This window comes from Ambystoma mexicanum, chromosome 7p (assembly GCF_040938575.1).
Source record: "Ambystoma mexicanum isolate Mex_15411 chromosome 7p, UKY_AmexF1_1, whole genome shotgun sequence".
NCBI classification, from domain to species: Eukaryota; Metazoa; Chordata; class Amphibia; order Caudata; family Ambystomatidae; genus Ambystoma; species Ambystoma mexicanum.
Genome location: NC_090939.1, coordinates 923,480,493 through 923,504,806, shown reverse-complemented (window position 1 = coordinate 923,504,806; position 24,314 = coordinate 923,480,493). Strand labels below are relative to the sequence as shown.

At 44.8% G+C, this 24,314-nt stretch overlaps 1 protein-coding gene across 2 annotated transcripts in view; it reads right to left on the bottom strand.

Moving 5' to 3' along the window:
- Positions 1-24,314, bottom strand: part of LOC138525590 (E3 ubiquitin-protein ligase TRIM39-like) — a 301,399-nt gene that overhangs the window by 81,648 nt on the left and 195,437 nt on the right. For both annotated transcript variants that reach the window (XM_069635632.1, XM_069635631.1), the window contains 2 exons: positions 9,524-9,546; positions 1,051-1,172 (listed from right to left, as the gene is read on the bottom strand). In XM_069635632.1, coding sequence (XP_069491733.1) covers positions 1,051-1,172; positions 9,524-9,546 — 145 coding nt within the window. The remainder of the gene's footprint in view (positions 1-1,050; positions 1,173-9,523; positions 9,547-24,314) is intronic.

The window sequence follows — 24,314 nt, the reverse complement described above, 5'->3', positions numbered from 1 at the left end:
AAGGAACTTTAGCCTGAGCAGATGAATGTGTTTTAGGGGAGGCAGTAAGCCAGAAAGGACACTGATTATGGTGCCTGGAAACAGAAAGAGAAAAACATGGGATCAATTATTTGAATGGGGAATGGAAAAGCAGGGGGAAAATATAACCCAGATGAAGGTAAAGGGAACAACAAAACTCATTGGGCCTCATTACGACCCTGGAGGTAACTATGACGCTTTCTGCGGCATGTCTACCCCCATTCCAGGTACCGGGTCCGGGTTCCCTGAATGGGGAAATACCGGTCCTTTCCGACCTTGGAGGGCCCGGTATTTCTCCATTTAGGGAACCCGGACCCGGTACATCTCCATTCCCATTTGAGCCCCCATAGGGCTCAATGGGAATGGGGATGATGCTAACAACAGGCCCATTAATGACGGGCCCGTTGTTAGCATCCTGGCCTGCTCGCGGGACCCGCCAAGGACGCCTGGTTTGACCAGGCGTCCTTGGCGGGTCCCGCGAGCAGACCTCTTAATGAGAAGGTAGGGGGTTAAAGGGGCTGGCAGCTCTACCGGCCCTGTTAACCTCCTACCGCCTTCCTCGTAATGAGGTCCATTGAATATTAAGGACTCAAATGAGTTGCCTCAGAAATGAGTGACCAAGAGGACATGCCCTGTTGACCTACGGCTTCCTCTGCATTTGTGATTAGCAACCGGGCTATCACAAATGAAAGTCCCACCCTCTTAATTGGCCAACATCCAATAACATAAAGCCACAATAATAGCTGTGATCTTCCCCTGAAGGAAATTGTTTTCCTTTTCAGTAGAAAAATATAATTGGTAATGCTGAGGCCAGATGTATTCTTTGTGAGGTTACACAGGCCCAATCCTTTGAGCTTTGGATATGCCTTTGTGATTTCAGGATATATAAGTCCTCTAGCTATCAACGTGGCTGAGTAGGCAGAGAAATTCAAGTGGTTAACAGCAGATTGTATTTCAGATATCTGGACTGAATTAAGAATAGGCAATCACAAGATGTGCAGAGCAACACAATGTTATTTTGAGACTTGTTACCTGTCCACTTTGCTATATTTTCATGCAGGATCGAATGCCTGTTACAAAGGTCCTCCAGTTGATTAACTGCTCCAGAAGACAAGGGCTCTTGAATGTCATCTCCAATCTTCATTTCGTCACACCTGAGAATGAGACATGTGTTACTTTACCCAGCGTTTAGCCACCTTGGGTAGAAGGATAAGATGAAAGGCCTTTACAGTGGAAATGGTGAGAACAATGGGACGCCTCCCAAAGGATAGCAATGAGCCCCGAGCATTAAATGTGATCGAAATGATATGAGCAATAGCCAAATCAAAGGACACATAATGAATCCACTGCACGTGCCATAGCAGAGAGGATTGATTGGTTTCACAAGGACTCAAATTGGACCAGGGATACACAAATAGGAGAGCTTATAAAAAAAGGGAGTTATAATCTATGGCTCTGCAGATGTTTCGGACTATACGTTCCATGAGCCCTGGCCAAGATAGTCAATGGCGATGGATCATTGGAGTAGCTTAAAGCTCCTTGAGAGCCACAAGTTGCAGCCCCATTCTTTAACAGGAGCCCTCCTTGTGGGAGTCTGACTAGTTTATCTGTTTTGCGATGACTCTAACATCTTTGCATAGAACTATTGGGTCCCTTATTAGAGCTGAGGAGGTTTTTGAGGGGATGCCTCTCCAATGCAATCAGATGGATGCAAGTCAGTCTGTAACATGGTAATTGAAGAGAACGATTCTGCAGGAGAGTTGAGAGGAAATGAAGCACTGCATTTGTTGCAGGAGTTAGCAGACCTTACGAGACCCTGGTTGGTTAGACAGTGGTATTGAAATGGGCTCTAGCCTTCAGAGTTTGCCATTGACATGTCTGCATCTCTTTCTCTATTAGAGGGGCTGTTGCATTTTGGACTTGGGGTTGAAAAGTGTGCAGACTACAAGTTCCAGGGCGATGCACGGGAAGCATCGACCACATTTCTGGAACAAAGCCCCTTTACTGACAGTGTTTATGTGTATGTTGTTATGTTGTGAACAGTATCCAAGAGGACTCCTATGTTTTAGGCAAAGGAGGCTAAAATGACAAGGTGGGTGAGAAAGGAGGGGTGGCAGTGATGGAATTAGCAACATGGCATGTACTGAGGATATTCATACCATGTGGTGCAATTTAATTAGAGGCCACTTCGCCTCTTTCTTCATTTTATAGTAATTACACTTGCATAGATGCGGGACCAGTAGTCTTTTTCGACTATGATGGGAAGAAGAGGGCTTGGTCTGCAAGGAGGTGCATGGTGAAGAGGATAGTAAAGAGGTGGCATAAATGAGAAGCACCTACCGTAAGGCAGAGGATTTGGAGAGGATGATATAGCAGCAGGTTTTAAACTATTGGTGCAGTTGGGGTGCCACTACTAGGTCAAGATATTTGAAGATACAGGAAAGGCCGGCTCAAGAATGGCAACTGACAAGTGTGAGAGGTAGTGGGATTATTTCCTACGGGAGGAGGGTGGGCCATTCAAAGGGTTATGGACATCCCAATCTATTTCAAGGAGAGGTTGAACATGTGGATGACGTGCTTGGCAAGAAGGTAATCATATTCTCTGCTGAGGTGGGATGATATGGCCTTTCTTGGATCTTCAGATGGGTTAAGGCCACAGAAGAGTGTCTTAGTCTGGGTGGTGAGTTGGAGATGAGGGCTGTCGCACAGTGAAGAGGATGTAGTGGGGTTACTGTGCTCTTGGACTGCTTGACAGTGATATCCTTTGAGTAGCAGGATTTCTTCAATGAAAACATACTTGGGAGGTTGTTTTGGAGGTTGCACAGCTCTTTTTAGGGGTTGAAGGACTCAATGGATGTTTCAAGAAGATGTGCATCATGTTCAATGTTCTCTGTGTTTGTTCATGGACGTGTTGATTCTGGCAATGTGGCCATCATTTCTGGGCTCCAAAAGACACTTGTGTATGTGGTTTGGGAATGTTGAAGGCTGGAGAAGTTGTGATTGGTTGTTGTTCTAGCGGATAATACTCCAGAGAGGTAACTTCATTCAAAGTAGTGGTGAGTAGGCAAAGTAAACTTTCATGGTGTGGAGGTAGCTTGGGATAGATAATGTGAAGGGGTCAATGGAGAGTTTGGCATTGGATGGAATTTTAGTTACGTACATTTGTGTGGTTTGACTGCTGGATGTGCTGTTATTAAGAAAGAGAACCCATTCTCAAATGCTGGACTCAAAGACTGCCTGCCAGCTAATTAAAGAAGAGATTGCTTTGTGAAAGAAGACTGGACTCTCTGAGAATTAAAACCATTGCTGCGAACTGAGCCAGTGACCAAAAACAACACCCACAACACAAGGGTGAGGGACTAGGGGACATAAGAATATGCGGGAACATTTCTTCTCTGTGAAAGGGACAGTGAGCTAAAGACTCGGTAAGGTCTCTCCCAGGGGTTATTCACCCAAGAACAGGTCATTGGGCTGTGTTTGTGCTGGTAGAGAGCTTCCCAGACCCCCCTTTGTTTGACATAAGTAGTATGCTGTTGCCTACTGCCTTGTAGTAAAAGGCAACCTTGGACCAATGTACTAGTCCCTATCTCCAAGAATGGGTCCATTACTGATTTTAGGAGCACATTTTCTGTCACTGCTATAAACAAGGACATTCATGGGTGGGAATGCAGGTCTGTATCTTGTTAGACATTGCTCCACAATATGCAACAAGACTGTGGGCCTCATCCCAAATCCTGTGGTAACCCTTAAAAGTGGCGCTAATGGAATTAGTGCCACCAATACCGCTCCGCCAGATCATGAGCCGAAGGAAATACTGCTGACCGTAAAAGCAGCCAGTGCAATTACAGCCAGTGCTATTACAGCCGTTGTTATCACAGTCCGCGATGTTACAGTTGGCCACACGAGGCACAAACACAGCCGCATCACAAGTCCATGTTCGCTGGAAATAGCGCAGAAAAAAACGGCATAGAACTCCCTCTAGCCCCTCGAGGTCCAGCACTGTGCTACATTTCTCCTCACAGGAGGTGAGGACCAGTGGCTCGACAGTGCCTCCTACTGTTGGCAGGGAGTCACAGCGGTGTTGTGACAGCAGTCCTGGCACCCTTACCCTCAGTTTGTTCCACCTCTTGTGGCAGTCCTCACCATCACGTGGTACACTGGAAACTGCTGTCACCTTCTGGGCGATGGTGTTCCAGATTGCTGTCCACAGTTGACCAGTACCTCATCTGTGAAGACCACAAGCTCCCCCTCACTAAATTTAGGCTTTCTCAGGCGATGTTCAGCCCCCTTGCCTCGTAGCCTCTCTTGGGACATATTTGAAGCTTTACAGGGCCGGATGGCTGCAGGTTGTGGAGATATTCAATGGTTTATATTTTTCAAAATGGCCATCACAATGCTTCCCGTTCCAACGGTGACACAATTTCCGCCGGCGCTAATAGCTCTGGGTTTGCCGGCAGTAGTGCTATTAGTGCTGCTTCCTTGGCGGTAGCCCTTATTCTGGTGCAATTACTGCCAGGCCCTAATAACGTTACCGTCGGCGTGGGAGGCATGTTCCCGCCAGGTTGTGACATGGTGCTGATTGCGCTGCATGATCCGTCAGTAACACTATTTGTGAACGGCGGCAATTGCACCGATTTCCCGCTGGACTTGTGATGAGGCCCTATATGTTTAATGAAGTTTGTTTTGCTTGTTAGGATGGTTGGGTTTTTAGGTGTCCCAACACTGCATACTGCACACACAGTTCTGTAGAGATGTGTGTCTTCTTCCTGAGTTAGGCCCCAGATTACCTTTCTGACTTTTACATGTACTGGGTCTATTACTGCATGAGGTTTCTAGCTTGTCAATGTCCTTAGTTAAACCCCAGGTGGCCCCTTGAGCTTGCTTTCATTGTTCAAGGCCTCTGTCCTCTCCGTTTGTTTCATTCTCATTGACCTTAATCAGATCCTCTCCCATTTGTTTCCTGCCATCTCCTTGTAAGAGATTCACCTTGATCAGGACATCTTTACTTTCTTTCTTTCTTTCTTTCTTTCTTTCTTTCTTTCTTTCTTTCTTTCTTTCTTTCTTTCTTTCTTTCTTTCTTTCTTTCTTTCTTTCTTTCTTTCTTTCTTTCTTTCCTTCCTTCCTTCTTTCCTTCCTTCTTTCCTTCTCCTCTCCAAAGTCATGTTCACTTTCTCTTTGATCAGGACCTCTTCCCACTCCTTCACTGTCCTCTGCAAGTGAGCTCTCTGTTTCCTCTTGGTCAGACCTCCACTCGTTCCTTCGCTGTCTGCGAGTGAGCTCTCTGTTTCCTCTTGGTCAGACCTCCACTCGTTCCTTCGCTGCCTTCCACCTTGGACAGTGCTTCAGTACCTTTTCTAGTTTTTCCTCGGTGAGGGATTCCACCCTTGCTTTCTCTGTCCATGACTTGATCAGGGCCTCTTCTTTCCGTGTCTTGCACTGTGTCAAGGTTTGGACTTTATCGCTTGAGGTTTTGTCTTGAGATATGGCTTTGGGCTTTTCCCCCTCTGCCCTTCCCCTGGATGGAAATTAGGCCAAATCTCTATTTACCCCTTCTTTGGCCAGGCCTTCTACCTTTCCTCTCACTTCTGTCCGAAGGCCGGAATGCTGTCTTTCCCGTTTCAAACTCTTCCATTGCCACAACCTTCCTTTCACCTCTGTGGTCATTCCCAAGAACACCATATCTGCCTGTTGATAGGCCTTCCTACATAAGTCACTCCTGTCTGGGGATAAGGTGCCCTGCTCACCTCGTACTCGCTTTAGGGTGAGCTCCTCTGATCTAGCCTCCTGCTCCTGGCAGGAGTTTTCCTCCTCTCCTCCTATTTTTCACTACCTTCTCTATGCTCCACTGTTTTCATCTCCTCTTCTCCTCTTCACCTTTTCCCCAGTGCCATTATCACATCCTCCTGTCTCTTCCTCTATACCTTTTCTCTCCTTCACTCTTCCAGTATCACCTCTCCTTTCTTCCACGTATCTTCTTTCCTTGGGCCACCATGAATCAGAATGCCTCTCTTCCACTTCGACTCTCCTCTCTATCGCTCTGCCTGTATCTCCTCTCCTTTTCACTCGCCCCATCTCTCCTCTGTTGGTCGTCATCTTGTCTCTTTTTTTAGGTCTTATAGTCTGCCTGCTCTTTTGCTCTCTAGGTCTTATAAGCTGCCTGCACCTCCCTCGACAGGCCTCTGGGACTCCTCCACTACAAATTGTCAATTCGGTACTCGTGAGGTCTCACTCACTTCTCTCCTGGGAGCTGACCCTTATATCACATCATCAAATATTGTTTAATGCTGACAATAAAATTCCATAAAACAGATACAGTGCAATTAACATGCATACATATTACAATACAAATATGAAAGGCAAAGCAATTATAATTAACACAATTGTAATGACAAATACTTCTTTATAATATTTAACGTTTGTCAAAGGTACAAAGGTAAAGCTCATCCAATAAAACAAGTATTAACACTTAGTAAAAACGATAGAGCTGGTCGACACTGTAAAAATCCAGTACCTCTTAATACCATCGACATTGTTTTTTTCTGACATGCAAGTAAGCTGGACAAAAACATATTAAATGTAACAAATATTCACTTGGTGCAGAGCAAAGTAGACAATGTTGTTTGACTAAAGAGCCTGGCCATACTGCACTTAATGGAATGCAGTTAAAAAGGGCCCTTGTCACAAGGCACCGTTCTGAAAATGTATCGTATTAGCTTTCAGAAAAGTAAATCTGCGATTAAAAGGTTTTAGGAGTTCCTTGCTCTCGCTGCTGATTTTCAGGCATGATTTAAGATAATTATACATATTACGTGGATGGTGAAACAAAATATGAGAGAGCATTCATTTTTGGTAAACACTTATTTCCATGTTTTAACCATGGAATCATAAAAAAAAGGTTTTAGGTAGAATGTTCAGAATAATAAATTGAGTTAAAACTGCTGCAGGATTAGACCATATCCGTAACCAATAGAGGACAGGCACAAGAGACCACTCATCCTCAACATTGAGCTGACCTAGCTCAGAATGTAGAGAGTAATTAGAGGCAGACCTTGGCTGACTCTTATATAGTGGCCCTCTGAGTGGCTGGAAAGGTCACGTGATCTGCCTGAGTATGGCAGGGATGCCTTGTCCACTAGGGAAGACTTTAAATAGTCCAGCCACCACTCTGAATCACTTTTCTGTTTTTTTTCTTCTGGTGGTGAGGTTTCAGCTGCTGCTCTCTCTCTCCCTGCCTCTTGGTGGAGGACTCCACCATCTGGGCTTCATGTTGGTTGTTGTCTGCTGTCAGCACGTCAGTGAGTGTTCTGTGGACTCCTATTGAGGGATGGGGAGGTTGAAAAACATGTCCAATACAGTATACAAAAAGTGGTGTTGCTTGCTTTGTTTCCAACGGAGGGAGTGTCTACAGGGGACGCTCTCCCATGGCTATAGCTGCGTGGAAGACACGAGTTTAGCTTTCTCCACAACCCTCTTTATTGTGGGGGTCAGCAAATCATCTTCTTTGAAGCTGAGTGCTTCAGAAAATAGAGACATCCGCCTCTCTGTCGCACCAGGTATTAAATAGGAGAAGGATGCTAGATCTTCATGATTGTCTTTGGGGGGTGTATAAAGCACTTCTGAGAGATACCAAGGCCCTCCCAATATTCTTCCATCCCTAATTCCTAAATCCCATCTGGGTTTTCCATATGCAAGGAAGAGGGATTATGAGAGAAGTAGTTCTTTCCTGGTGGGATTGGGAACAGAGTCAAGGTATCTTGGGCCTGACGAATGTTCTCCAAAACCCTTCCTAGCTTGGGGGACCAGTTTAGGGTTTCCCTGTAGCCTTCCTTCTAAAGAGGGGCATTCTGTGAGATATAGGGCCTCATTACGAGTGTGCCGGTCCGGTAACAACGGTGCCGGTAAGCCTACCGGCACTGTTGTTAACGGACCGGCAAACTCTGAGTCTGCGGGCAGATGCCGTCTGCAGACTTTCACGGAAGTACTAGCACCGTTATTAACGGTGCCGGTGCTTCCCTCATCCCCATTGAGTCATATGGGACTCAAATGGGAATTGGGATTAACATTTTTTCACGCCTGCCTTCCAGGAACACCAGGGTCGTAATCCCCTGGTCATTCCCTGCAGTCAGGCGCCGGAAAAATGCACGAGTCTGGCAGCAGCCTGCCGGTTTACCGGCACGGCTACTGCCAGACTCGGAATGAGGCGCATAGTTCCTGGAATTTTTTTTGTTTTCACAATAGGCTGGGTTACTTGACCTGCAGATATAACTTTAAGTCCAACAGCTGTTTTCAGGGACCTGGGCATGTCCTTCACAGGTCCATGTGACAATGATCATGGGGTCAATTTGTCATAGTTTCCTTTGCTTCAACTTTGTCATCCCTGCGCTCTTTGTCTTTCAGATCTCTCTGCACCAAATAGGAGGTGCCACATCAATCAACACTGGACACCGATAATTACTACTACAAGGGTATCAATCTTCTATATTGGCCTTGAAAGTCTGACCACAGGGGCATGATTCGGAGGTAGCATTCGTTTATTTCAATGAAACGCTAATGTTTTACAAAAGTAAATACCTCTGGCTGGGCAATGATCTTTATTACATGTGATGATAATTGTGTTGCCGTGCATCTGGCACCGTCCCACAAAGCTTCCAAAACGTTTCTCCCTGAGTACTCAATCACATCTACCATAGGTGAGTTAAGAAAGCTGAGTAGTCCTGTTTAACCTGTTCCAGACTCATTTTGCGGGTGCTTCTAGGCAGTTCTAGGTTACCCTCACATACCAACGTTATGACAAACACATTTTATAGAGCTTACAAGGACGAGGAAGCAACTTTCGGTTAAGCAGTGGCTGCAGACAGGTTAACAATGCGATAGAAGAGGGAATTGCTGGAATTAAATGAAATGGCTGCACCAGGAATATGCATCCAAACATTGACGTCTGAGTCTGTGCAAGAACATTGTAACTCTTTAAAAGTGGAGATTGAAGCATGGGGGACACGGGGAAAGGAGGTGAGTATCATAGTAGATCATGTTTTTATGGTCAAGGCGTGTAAATGGAGATGTTGATGCATAAGGTCTCAGGGATTACAAGGTGACAGCGACATATCTCAAAATGTCGGCGTCATGTAAGAATAGCTTTGCCAGCCGTTTCTTCTTTGTAGTTTGATATTTGTAATAGAAAATCAAGTACCAGAATGCAAAGCTAAAATCGGCCTGGATGAATTACAACTGACAAAGGACAACTTTACATCTCAGGGATATAATTTAGTTATGAACAGTGTTCCTTTAGTAAAGTTAGGCATGTTTAGAGGCCCTCGACAGGCACTGCTATGAAATGAGATCTCACTATGAATAACATATAGACAAAAGAGGCCTTCTTAGAATTATGGAATGGTCTCCTCTCTTGTTGTAATTTGGCAATGTGGGTCTTATTAAAGAAGTATGTGTTCGAACTAAGAGTTTCTGCACTGTTCCTTCATCTGATATGGTGATGCAAGACCCTTACCTGCTCAAAATGCTCTTTACATCCTAGAGAGGGAGACACAGAAACAAAACAGGACAATCCGAGTTAGTGTATACTCTATATATGTTATAAGTAAAGGAATCAATCAATATTGTTCTTAAACATTAAATATACACTTCTTTATAGAATCGGGTACAATGGAATAACCTTTCTACTTAGCCATATAATTACTTGTTCTACATAATAAGCCTCATTACGAGTTTGACCGTGCAGTAAACATCTGCCATTACCACCAGCCTTTTGGGCAGTAACAGAATTACGAAAACCTTGACCTCATTGCCAAACTATGAGACAAGTGCTGGAGGTAAATCAACTACTTTAAGGCAAAAAGCTGGAGGAAGTATTCTCTAACGACTTCATAATAGGGACTAACTCTGCCGTATCATCACTCACAATCCAGCAGTAAATCTGCCTGACAGAGAGGCAGTTTGGTAGTCAACTTTGTTGGTAATTCCAATGGAATTAGCATGACACTTGTAATGAGGCTCTGTGTGTTTAGCAGGGGCTATCTCCCTCCAGTCTGCTTCTCTTTGTTTGCTTAATCTTCGACCTCCACCTGCAGAAACTGGCTATATGAATGGATGTTGCTAGTGCCAGCTACCCCTTTCCCACCACTCTCACTGCTGCTCCTCACATGCCTGCGTCCAGGTATCAAGCCGTTGCCAGTGCCCCCCCTGCCTCTGGCTCGGTGAAGGTGTTGACTCTGAAATATTATCTATAAAGTTTGTCTGAAGGTCTGTGAGGGTGAAGGCGTGTGTCTGTTGAAAATAATCCACCATGAGCCACAGTTGTATGGAAGAGCAACTAGTATAGAATGCACAGTAGGCGACTGAAAAAACAGATTTCAAGAGCAAACACTACAGCTCTGAAACTCACTTGTGCGTTGAACATATGAGGTTATTTACACACGCAATTGACCTTTTACACAGATTGTAAACAGAAAGCAAGCCGGAAGACAATCCATTTTCTAAGACAGACCATGTTATGACCTATGCATATTTCCACTTCTCTGTGAATGCACACAAACTCTGAAAGCTGCTGCACATTGCAACCAGAGCCCTCCACTGCAACTTGGCCCTGGGACACACTCCTACCTGCTACTTCCAAGACAGTGTCCTCACCAGGCTAGTCCCGCCTACATCCACATCCTTGGCATGATAATTGTTCAAGGGGGATCCATGTGGCTTATCATGTGTCACTTCATTCTAATTGAACTCATCCAGTGGGCATCCTTTGTCAGACATCCTTCAAAGAGTGACTTCTTAGTGCTTATGTTATGAGCTGGGCTCCCCCTCCATTCTTTATGTTTTTGCATTCTCTCTTATATCTGTTTAACTTATTATGTGTTTCTTAGCTTAATCTATCCCTGTTCTTTCCACCTTCCCATGATCATCTTCTACAAAAAAGACACGTGAGGGAAGCACACCCTCCCTCGCCTTAATAAGTTACTGGTCAAACATTAACCCTCTTTCTCACACCACCCTCTTTCGCAGTTGTTCTTGAATGCCATCTGATAATGTGCTATTGCCAATCCTCTCAAGCTTTATGACTTTATAATTTCACCTAACAAAGATCTGCTATTCATTGGTGAGAGTTGGCTTAAAAATGACTACGCTGTCTTCCTGTTGCCTCCCTATGTCACCACCCTCCCCCTTCCCCAAATACATCCTGCCCCCTTTCTCCACCCCTTCCATCCCCACTTACTTGCTGGACCAGAGCTTTGTGCTCCGGTCCCAGTGCTCCTCCCACCCGCAACCGCCGCCATGGGAATAGAAAAGGGACTAAGTCCCTTTTCTCATGGCGGTGGCCATCAGGTATTATTTTACGGGAGATTGGGCTTGAGCAATAAGCGCAGAGCCCATCTTTCGTAAAAAATATAATACACTTTTTGCACCACTGGCGAACCCCCGGGTGCGAATAGCTATTACCCTTTTGTTGGGGGTGCGTACTGTGAGGAATCAAAAATGATTTCCCCAGAGAACCTGGCCTGGGACTCTTCTCATGTGGCCAGGAAAAGGCAGACACTTTCTGATCCCGACCCTGGGGGTGGGTATCTGCGGGAGGATCACATGAAAGAAGGAGCAGGTCAGAAGTAATGGGAAACCTCTTTGTTCAAATTTCCCTAAAGCACCACTCAAATAAACCAAATCACACCAAATAGATCCACTGCAATCCAATTAACACAAGATAAATGTCCAAACATGCCACCAAAATCTATGACCTCCTAAGCGACAGAGGCATCAGCATCCTTTTCGTAACCGAAACATGGCTAGATGACAACTACAAGATCACTGTGAAGAGAAGACTGGTGGGGGGTGTCTGTACTTCTGCTCTCTATATGGTAGAAGAGAGGCACAGAAGACCCCAGCCAAGATTCTCTATTACGGTAGCAATGGACGAGCAATCAAGTCCTAGCTTATCAGGAGGTGATGCAGGCTGGTTCTTAAGTACAGTGTAGTCCCCAAGCCCCCACAAAGGAATGTCCACACACTGTATTGGTTAGAACACAGTCTTTATATAATCAATATTCAAGGTTATGTACACTTATCATAATAACTCACTTTGTACTTAGGAAAATCAACAATGGCAAATATATACAATTCTAAAGTGGTACCACCCTTGGTATTAGATCTCATTAAAGTGCATCAACAATACTGTAACAATGTCACACAGACCAATAGAGTGAAACCAGCAATAGAGAGGAGAGAAAATAAGATGGTTGAGCAATAGGCAGAATACTGGCCCCTACCACTAGACACAGTTCTGAGTGGAGATCCCCCCACCTGGGCAACCTGTAAAATAAAGATATAGCACAAGCCCAGTCCATATATTGTTCTGCAAGTCTTATTCCCTCCTATAATGTTTTTACCCCCCCAATGTACCTGGTGGAGTCGAGTTCTTCGAAGAGGCGTCCACAGATCCTTCTTGAGCGACCCCCTTTCAAGCGGGAGTCACGGATCGTCGAGAGGCGTCGAGAAGCGTCGAGGAACTCCGTGTTCGGCGACGGGGAATCGACGGCCCTTCTTGAATGCCTTCCCTTTCAAGCGGGAGACACGGGGCGTCGAACGCCCGTCGACAAACAGGGTAGAACGGCGTCGATGAGGCGGCAGCTTCGTCCGAGCGGTGCTCGTCGGCGTCGGAGCGTCGGCGTCCTGCAAGGCAGAGGCGTGCGGGGCACCTCGGTGACAATAGTTCTGGACCGCAAAGATTGTGGAGACGGAGGCCCAGCAAGGGCGTCGAGTCGTTCGAGTCTTTGTGGTCTTCAGGTGGCGGGAAACCCACCGGCAGGTTTCTCCTCAGCGCGTTGGTCGTTCTCGACTTTCTCCGGCAGGATAAAGCGGTCGACGGTGCGGACGAGGGAGTCCTTCGATTCGAATGTTCTTAGGCAAAGGAGCGGACGGCTCCGGTCGACGGCGGCACGGCGTCAAGTGGTTCCCACGGCTGGGCAACACAACTTCGACGGGCCTCCAGCGGTTACACAAACCTGCGAACCCTGGTCGACGGCAATGGACTTCGACGGCGGCGATGTCCGGGTGCTTCACTTCGATCTCCTCGGCGGTCCCGTCTCGGGTCGGCAGCCTTTCGAGGGTCTGTCTTCCAGGGCGCTTCGGCGAAGATGGAGCGGTGCTCGATGGTCCCTCGGAGCACGGGAAGAGGGCGCCTTACCAGGTCCTCTCTCGGGTCAGTCTTCTACGATTTCGGCAGCCTTCGGATCGGTCGAAGCAAATGCAACAGCAAGTCTTCTTCTTCCAGCTGGACGTCGAGGATCAGCAGTTCCAGTTACTCTTAGAGTGGAGACTCAGCTTCTGAACGGTTCTGAACAATTACCAGTGGTGAGAGGTCCCCAGATATACTATTCTGTCTCTCATCCACACTGCTGGCACACACCCAGCAGCCAATCATACAGAAGGGCATTCATGCAGTCAGTCAGCCAATCAGGCACACAGTGCATTCAGGCCACACTCATCCCTTTCAGACACTCACAACAAGGAATGTGGATTGGGACAAGTACCCAGCCATTCAACACTACACACTGCATTCAGGCCAGTTTCGGGCAGGGCTGTCTCAGTCTTTGTCTCTCATGCCAGAAACCAGACAACCACAACAAGGAGTGTATATTGGTCACACACTCCATTCACCCAGGTCCACCCACAGGAGGTACCCACAACATACAGTCACTGGGAAGGCTCCAGTCAGTCTAGCTGGGCCTTCACAACAACACCATATATGGAACTTCCACCCAACAGCCAGTCAGGGGGAAGGGACAGAGTCAGGGCTTCCCAGGACTTTGGGAAACAAGGTAACAGGCAATAGAAAGCAAGAGGCCACAGGGGCCATCTTGTTTCCTATCAGGAATCAACTGATCCCAATGGCAGGGCCTGGGTATCCCAAAATGGAGGACACCCAGAGCACCTGTCAAATTCAGCATGGAGCTGCCACCAGCCCATACCCTGCTCTGTGGGCCACCCACAGGTGCCCAAAAACATACACTAGGGGCACGGGGTTGTACCCCTACCCATGGGTGCCATAAGGGTATCCCATGGGTCTGTTCACCAAACCAAAAGAGAGAGCTGCACTGCCAGGAGTCCCACATGGACTCCTGGGCAGAAAACATGACAGAACACACGATAAAAATCAGTAAAGGACAAGGATTCAGAGGCCCAGTCCCTCTGATGCATTTCCAGCATCACAATCACCCTCAATAACTGCCTGCCCGACACCTTCAAGTGCATCCAAGTAAACAGGAAAACAAAAAGAGGTGTTGTACTGGCAATTATACACAAGGAAGGAAGACCCATTAAACATAAACAAATGTGAATCCCTAATCATATGTCTATCAACAAATCCCAGAACAAACCTAAAATGTATACTGTTATACAGACCACCAGCATATGATGCAGCCTTCGCAGACACCTTCATAGAAGCAATCACCAACCTAGCTATCGAGCATAACCATCTGATTATCCTCGAAGACTTCAACATCTGGTTTGATGAAGAAACCACAACCTCACAAAAATCTCTTGCCAGCCAACTAACAAGAATGAAACTACATCAGCTGGTCAAAGGAGCAACCCACAGGGCACAACACACACTGGACACAATCTTCAACACAGAAAACTAATTACCACAGTGCCACGGATTCAGATCCTCTGGAGCAACCACCTCATCATCCCCTTTGTAATCACAGTGCCATCCCCAATAATCAAGAAACAGGAAAAACTACCGATCATCATGAAAAGAAACTGAAGAACCACAAAAAACTCCAACTCAACGGAACTACTGGAGATCACCAAACCAGAAGCAACAACTATGGATGAAGCTGACCTAGACACTAAAATAGATATACTTAACAACTGCATCATCACAACAATTGACGAGATCACCGAAGAAAAACCTTTCAATCCATCCCACAAAACAGCAATGGCAAAAACGTTCACCCGACTACTAGGCGCCATGAAAAGGAAAAAATGAAAACCAGCACTAGAATGGAGGATCAATAAAGACTGCGTAAAAAAATTCAAACTTCAACAACATACCCGTTCATATAAAAAGGAAATACAAAAAGTAAAAAGGAAATACTACAACAACAGAATCCTCAAAGCACCAAACACCCAAAAAGAACTATTTAAAATCATGAACGAAATAAAAAACCCACCCGGCTGCAACAACGCTCCAATTCCAATGAAGACACTATGGCGTGATCTTGCAGACCACTTCAAAAATAAATTCATGACCATCCAACAGACAATACAATACTGACCATGCAACCACAACAGCGAAGACACCCACTGATACAAGAAACAAACTTCAAAATTTCCCGCACATATCAGTGGAGACTTTCATCAAAGCAACAAATCAGGCTACCAGTGCATCCCTGCCCCCCCCCCCCCCTCCTGGACATCTATAAATCAATCCTCTCACAAGAAACGCCAATGGAATATTACAGGAACGTCGTCAACCAATCGATCTCAACAGGGAGAGTACCACAATCCTTCAAATCAGCATACATAAAACCACTCCTCAAGGATACAGCAGAAAATGTAGAGGACCTCTCTAATTACAGACCCATCTCCAACATTCCCTACCCAGCTAAATTCCTGGAAACACACATATACAGAACAACCAAAGAATTCATAGAAGAACACTGCCTATTAAACCAGACACAAGTAGGCTTCAGACCAATGAGAGGAACAGAAACAGAACTTATCTCAATCTGGGATGATCTAAAGGCAAACGCACACTCAAACAACAGCACCGCTCTGATACTGCTCTGATGATTTTAGACATCTCCGTGGCTTTCGACACAGTCAACCACAACATCCTCATTAGGAGAAGGAAGAATTCGGAATCATCGACAACGCCTTACTATGGATCAGATCCTTCCTAACAAACAGAACAGAAACAATATGGATGAAACCTTTCAAATCAAGCCCAAGACAATCGTCATGTGGAGTCCCACAAGGATCATCCTTCTCGCCACTACTATTCAACATCTACCTGTCTCAACTAATTAAAATCATCGAAAGCTATGGACTGACCTGTTACAACTATGCTGATGACACACAAATAGTCTATAAAATACAAGATTCACAAGAAGAAAACTCAACACTAGAGAACTGCCTTCATGAAATATACAACTGGATGAACTTAAACTACCTCAAATGCAAACCAGGCAAAACAGAAATAATGATCATCACAAAAAATGGAGAAAACAACCTCTACATCCCATGGCCAACAGAACTTGGTGAAACCTCAGCCCCATCATCGATTGTAAAAAAAACCTGGGAGTCCTGATGGACAACAAACTCACTCTAGAGCCACAAGTAACACCCTAATCGAGAAATGCTTCTTCCTCCTGCGAGTGGCTAAAAGGATCCTACCATTCCTCTCCTTCACCAACAAAACAACTACTGTCATCGCCTTCATCATGTCCAGATTCGACTTTGCAAATAGCTCATATCTGGGCATGCCTGAATGATTCCTAAATAAACTCTAACGCATACAAAATGCTGCGGCCAGACTGCTCCTTCAACTACCTCGAAGAGAACAATTCACACTAGCGCTGAAAATACTACAATGGCTACCCATCAAACAGCGGATCAAGTTCAAATCAATGTGCATAATGCACAGAGCAATCCACGACCAAGGTGCAGCGTTCCTTAGAAGAAAAATAAACATACATTACACTACAATGCCAATCAGATCCAGTAGCGACATCCACTTGGAACCCAAATCGTACATCAAGAGAAAAATCGGAGGATCCTCTTTCTCTCACCTTGCACCAAAAATCTGGAACAAACTACCAAAGAAAATACGGAACACAAGAGATCACCTAAAAATCTGGAAACTCCTCAAGTCCTGGCTCTTCCCCCCATAAATAGAAAGAATGCCCATAGGGGCATACACAATGGAACTAGGCTAACAGAGGAACCTATCCCCTATTCCCTAAGATTTCGACCTTTGAAGTAAGGATATACGAATCTACAACATATCCACTGATCCATTGAAAGATAAACCACATACAATCCTACCAAAGAACATCCACAGATCAATCGGGAAGGAAGGCAAGGTATGACCTAGCAATAACACAGTGGCCCTCATTGTAATCACAGGCAGCAAGGGACCACCGACAGTAAATAGATAGGAAGGAGTGGGGAATGATAAAATAATACCACTATCTAAGTAGGGATAATTCTCGCCCACCCAGGTGTACTAAGCTCAATAACTTATCTGGGGCCCAACCGCACCATTTCCCTAGAAACTAGACAGTCAGGAAAGGGAAGAGAAAGAATATACCTACCCAATCGACCTATGACAGTAAATAGATAGGAAGGAGCAGGAGAATGATAATATAACACCACTATCGAACTAGGGGATAATGCTCGCCGAACTGGGTGTACTAAGCTCCAACAACTTAGCTAGGAACCATCCATGCCATCACCCTAGAAACTAGAGAGTCAGGAAAGAAAATGAAAGAATATACCTACCCAGTATGACAACTGGATACATACAACAAAACAACAAGGATCAAGAGAGATATAACCCACTAACCAAACCTCAAATTTCTACATACTTAATTCACACAAAACCCCACACAACCACTTCTCTCACAGCAAACTGCATGCACTTCACCACACCGCAACAACAAACAACCAACGCATAGATCACAACACAAGGTCTCGCTTCGATCCTATATTCACACCAAAGCTCAGCGCACGGTGAAAACCGAACTGAAGCTGCCAACAGGACACCACCTTCTCACTTTCCTACGCCCTCTTCACCCACTAACCCAAACCCACCTCTTTCTTTACAGATCTGCCTGAGCACCTGGAGAGCAACTCCGTTGGTGACGATGCGCTATATAAATACCTTTAACATTAACATTAACATTCTAATGGCCTATTGTAACACAACAGAAGTAAAAAAAAAACGTTGTCATTAGGGACTTCAAGTTCATAATTCCCTAAGTACTGTGATGAGGAAGGGGGCTAAGGAACAGTCATGCAGGCGTGATCAGGTCATTCATGTAAATGACAAACACCTGAGAGAGGTAGAGAGGCTTAAAAACCCTCTCCAGCTGCATGTCATGAGGTTGTAGAAGGAGAAGGAGAAGCTGAAGCAGTGTGGCTAGAGATGGCAGTTTAAAAAGAAGCTGGAGGAGAGAGAAGGCGCTGGGACTTGTGTGTGACAGATATCAGCTGCCGGTCCTGAGAGGGTCTGTACTCCTCAATTTTGAAGTACAGATGTCAAGTGGCAAAAAGCATTCAGGAGGGAAGCTTACCCCCTGGTGATCTAATCTGCAGAGCATGCTCAGCGGAAAGCGAAGGCAAGGGAAGCTTTCCTTCCCGGGTGACTGTCTCAGGTGGCTGGCATGCACCCGAGAGCCTTGAGGTTTGTTTTTGGTGGCTGGTGTGCATCAGAAGGCAGTGGAAGGTGGCAGGGTAGCGGTGGACTAAAAGAACAGGTTTGCCAGGTCACGAGGAGCCACAGAAACAGAAGTCCTGCAGGTGGCGAGAGGAATGGTAGCACACATCTTACCCCGTGAATTCACAGGTTGACAGTGACCAGGGAGCACTCCTTCCCCACTCGTGTGTGCAAAACAGGCGTTGAGCAAGTGAGGAACACTTGCGTATGAATGAAAGTTGCTCAGAAAGCAATTGTGAATTTTGAACCTTTGAAAAACAGCAGAAGCAGAACTTGCGTGTGAGTGAAAGCAGTTCCAAGAGTAATCTGATTTATTCTGAATATCGAACTCATGAAAAGCAGTGAAACAATACGTAGCAAAACTAAATGACTATACCTTTACAAATGCGAGTCTGTGGAAAAGCCAGCAACCTGATGGGCTGACAATGTTAAGAAATAATACCTGCAAGCATTACCCAGAGGCAACGCATTTGTCTTGGAAGCAAGACAATTCATGGCAACACAGGTTCGAATCCCGGGCTCGCACTTAGAAACTAGTCTCCGATATTAAGCGCGTTATAAATGAACAATTATAATTAAAATTATAAAAGAGAGACCAAGAGTAAGGCAAAAAAAAATCCAGCAAATATTGGCAACAATGAAAAGGGGCTAATGAAAAGTATATAAAGTGTGAAACCTGTTGCTAATATTTTGCCCCATATATGGTAAAAGCTTGTGTAAACTCACATTGTCAAGGCCAAGAGAGGAATAGAGTAAAACTCTCTCCTTATCAGTATTTGGTCACTGGTGCAGTGGGGAAATAAGAGTGCCAAAAAGGCTGCCTTTCTGGAGAAGGATATTCAGAAGCAGAGAAGGATTGCTTGTAATAAAGTATTGAAGAGCATCAATGTGAATCGTGTTTCCCCTGAAGGGTTTTTAACAGTTTTGAAGCTGCAAACCGATAAACCATGTGAAGTTGTTGTGAACCTTTTATTTGTTTACTTCATCCACAAAAAGCACTATTACCTGTGAAGAGCTGTTCGGCAGGCGAGTAAACCCATATGGAAAACCTTTGAAGGATTAGGCCTGGTATGGGTGTAAACCAGGTGGAAGTTGCAAAGTGCTATAAAGTGGTCCTGACACAGTCAACTTGTGTTGCTAAGGTGTTGAAGGAAGAATTGTGTAAAGCTACTGCAATATAAGAAGTTGCATTTCTTTTGAACCTATCAGTTGTGGCAAAATCCTCCTGATCAAGACATCTATTGATGATATTTAATGAAGTGAGAAGCTGTCCTTTGATTGAAAGATGAACTGTATAATTGTTCAAAGACGAGGAAGAATTTTCTAGTTATATGCTGTATCACTGGAGTATTGGAACTTTCAGTTGAAGAGTTGAAATTGCAAAGAGATGTGTTGGAACTTTGTGGCAAAGCAGGATATTCCTTATTTACTTTTTCTTGAACTGTGAAGCAGAATTCAACTTAACTCTGGGTAAGGAGAATTTGCACAGGTTATAAAGAGAGACTGTGATTACGAGCTTAATCATTATTGTTTTGAACTGCCATATATTTCCTTGTTTATTTATTATATAAGTGTGAGGGACAGATATCCTTTGTTAGAGTGTTTTCTTTAGTTTATTTTAGACAAGGAAATCCCTGTCAGGGTAGGGATAGTGAGGCGTTTATCTAACCTTTAAATATAATAAAAATGGCATTTGTTGAAACACCTTTACAAAGTTGTCCGCCTTACATTTCTGACCCCCTCACATATGGTGTCAGTGGTGGAAAAAAGTGGGGAGCCCTTACATTTGAGAAGCTTAGCAAAAGAGCCTGCACTCCCACTATAGCTACTGAACAATTGATAGGTTTCGATTTACAAAGCAGTAGAAGGGAGTTAATTCAACCCTTTGAGAGTGCTTTGCTCCCCACAGATTTAATTCTTATTCCTCCCAAGGGTACTTATGCCTTGCATCTTAGTCAGGACTGGCCTGGCGCTATCGTTTAGGAGTTATTGATCCAGACTACAGAGGAGATTTTAGAGTGTTAATGCAGGGTAATGGAAAGAAAGCATACCACATTAAAGCTGGGGAATGTATCACCCAAGGCATATTGAAGAGGGCTATTTTTCCAAAACCAGAAAAGGTTAAGTATTGTGATCAAAGTGGAAGAGGAACTCAAGGTTTGGGGAAACAGACCTTGACCCAATAGTCCCATTTAACATAGAATATGAAGAATAAGAAATTATTTATGACTTAGCTTTTGCCCAACGTAATGATTCATTAGTGGCTGAAACCTTTAATCGGGTAACAAGTGAGGAAGAAGGGAGAAGAAAGAATGGTGCATTTCTTTTCCTCTAAAAACCTGGATTATTCTATGGGGGTAATGTTGATCCTTCTGGTAATCCTAGGGCTCAAATTATGGTTCCTAAAAGTCATACAAATATTGTTCTAGAAATGGCACATGCTCATTTAACCGGAGGTCATTTTGGAACAGCAAAAACCTAAGCTGAAATTGTCAACAGATTTTATTGACCAGGAATTTATGCTGTTATAAATAATTTTAGAAACACATGTCCCCTGTGTCAGAAACTGGTACTAAAATGCCCCCTCCCGCTCCTTTACAACCTGTACCTGTTATTGATGTTCCCTTTTCTAGAATTGCGATGGATATAGTAGAGTCGTTAGAAACATCTAGGCTGGGTAATAAGTACATAGTAGTCATTCTAGACTATGCAACCCGTTATCCTTCGGCCTTTCCCTTATGTATCAACAATTCTCAGCAGATCATGAAACTTTACTTCCATTTTCTTCCTGAACCGGATTTCCAAAAGAGATTCTGACAGATCAAGGATCTACTTTTATGAGTAAATTTATGGCTGAAGTAAAAGCTATCCTTGCAAACTTCCATTAATCATCCTCAGACTGATGGACTGATTGAAAGATTCAACAACACTCTGAAACACATCTTAAAGAACTTAGTCAAAGCCCTGGGATATTATCATACCATGGGCCCTATTTGCTACCCGAAAAAACCCTTGTTCATCTACTGGAGTTTCTCCCTTTGAGCTACTGTATGGAACGGAACCCAGGGATTTGTTGAATATGTTACGTGAGACCTGGGAAGAGAGGGAAGGGCTGCTATTCCACTTTCACAAACTGCCCAGAGATTAAAAGAACATATGACTGCAGTTAGGAATATAGTACAAACTATTACGACCAGAGCTCAAGAACATCAGAAACAATGCTATTATAAAAAAAGCAGTAATGAGATCTTTTTTGATAGACCAAAACGTGTTGGTTCTCCTGACAATACAATGGTTTCTAAGTAGCATGGACCATATAAGGTTATTGAACAGATGGGACCTTAAAATGGTATAGTCTCCCAGCCTGACAGGAAAATAAAACCAATATTTATTATGTAAACCTACTTAAAGAATGGAAGGAAGACCTAGACAGAAATACATCAGTCATGCTAACAAGCCTGTTATCTGAAGAGAGACAAGTTGGTCAGTTAATCCCCCCTGAGATATCTCAGAATCATAAACAAGATCTATTGGACCTTCTACAGCAGTTGCCTGACATGTTTAAAACTGAACCAGGAAGAGCGAAAGGGATGTATCATTACAGTCCATCAAAAACCCTATACAACGTTATGTTATGTTATTGTATTTGTAACGCGCACCTGGTACCCATAGGCTGATGAGAGTGGACTAACATACAGAGAAACATACAGATTGAGCACAGAACAAACTCAGACTATGACAGGGCATAGGCAAGAGCAGCTACAGCAGCTGTCTATGCAAAGAGCAGGGTCTTCAACTGCTTCTTGAACAATTCCGTTGAAGCTATTGTTCTAAGGGTAGGCGATAGCGCATTCCAAGCAGTGGGAGCTGCTACTTCAAATAAGCCTTGTCTAGCCTTATTAGAGTTACTTTGAGGGACTTTAAGAGTATGGGTGTTATCAGATCTTAGTGTCCTCACCTTGTCTTTTAGGACGATGGCTTCTTTAATATACAGAGGCATTTCACCCATGATGCCTTTGTGGGTGATGAGAAGGAGCCTAAACAGGACTCTTGCCCCAATCGGTAGCCAGTGAAGGCTCCTGGCTTCGGAGACGTGATCCCTTTTGCCTAGGCCCTTCACCACTCTCACCGGCCCATTCTGGATCACTTGGAGGCGTTGAATCTCTGCCTTCGGAGTACCCAGCAATAGGCTACAACCATAGTTCAATTTTGAGCCAATAATGGCCCTAGCCAGTGTTTCTGCATTTTTCTCAGAAATCAGCAGACGACGATGGCAGAAGAGTTTAAAGAAATATGAGGATGATGAGACAAGATTGTTCACCTGGGCCTTCATATTCCTATGTTTATCCAGATACACGCTTAGAGTCTTGACCTTATGCAGGATCTCCATTACATAATTATCTAGAATGAAGCTCTTAAAGTTAGCCCCCAATTTTTCCATTTTACTGGCCACCAGCAGAAGTTCAGTTTTGGCGCTGTTTAGGGCCAGTCCATTGGAGACCATCCAATTTTGGATTTTAAGATAGATTTTATTTATGAGAGCTTCATCTTTTTGGTGAATGCCCGAGATGGGTAGGACACATTGCGTGTCATCTGCGTAGTTCTCAAATATGATCCCCTCCTCCTCCAGCATCTGGAAGAAGGGGATCATAAAGATATTATAAAAACAAGGTGACACGCATGCCCCCTGAGGAACTCCTTACAATAGAAGCATAGGGTCCACTTCTGCTAACTCGCTGGCCACTGTGATCTGTCTACCATTCAAAAAAGATGATATCCATTGGATTGCCTCTTCAGAGAAAAAAGCGTTCTCTCTTAACCTGGTGGACAGAATGGAATGGTCCACCAGGTCAAAGGCCGTGGAGAGGTCTAGAATAATCAAGAGAGAGATCTTGCCCTTATCCATCCTTTCAATGAGGTGAGATTTAAGGCCAACAAGGGCTGTCTCAGTGCCATGGTTGATACGAAAGCCTGATTGGTATTTGTGCAGAATCTGATAGTAAAAAGCAAATCATCCAGGAAGAAGTAAAGGCTATGTTAGAAGCAGACATTATTGAACAACCACAAAGCCCCTGGTCATCCCCTATTGTCTTAGTTGCCAAACCTGACAACTCTTGGATGTTCTATATTGATTTCAGGGAAGTTACTGAAGTGTCACAGTTCGATAGCTATCCAATGCCCAGCAGAGCTGGTTAACCTCACACCCGTGCACTTTGTGTCCTCCTGGAGGGGCACCCACCAGCTGCCCGTCTGCTGCCCACCTGGAAGTGAGGTGTTGGGTCGAACAGCCACCCTTAATCAACCAGAGACCTGAAGCCCTGTGACCACTGCTATGGCCAAGGTCCAGAATAATGGCAAGCTGGGGGATACCGCCACTATGCTGCAGGTGGTGTACAAGGAAAAAGCACACAGAGTTGGTGACTGCCTAGCTGCACAGCACAGACCATCTTCCGGCAATGTTCATGCAGATGACTAAGAAATCTGACCTGCAAGATCTGCGTGCCCAAATCTGCAAGGAGGTTCAGAAAGGAAGGGAGGAACTCTCCCATAAGATCCTGGCACTAGACACGAGAGTCACACAGGGGGAGCACGGGGAGTCGGAGGATACACTGTGTGAGCAATCCTACGTGGTGGAAAAATGCTCCAACCGTTTGCAGTCCCTAGAAGCATGCTGCACGGCTTTGGAGGACAAGCAGGAGGATGGGGAGAATCGCTCCTGCAGGAACAACATTTGCATTTGTGGAATCTCGGCTGCAGTGAGAGACGAAAAATTAACAACCTTTGTTGCTGATCTGTTTCGGTTCATCCACAAACTGCCTGCAGAAAAGGACATTGAACTAGACAGAAC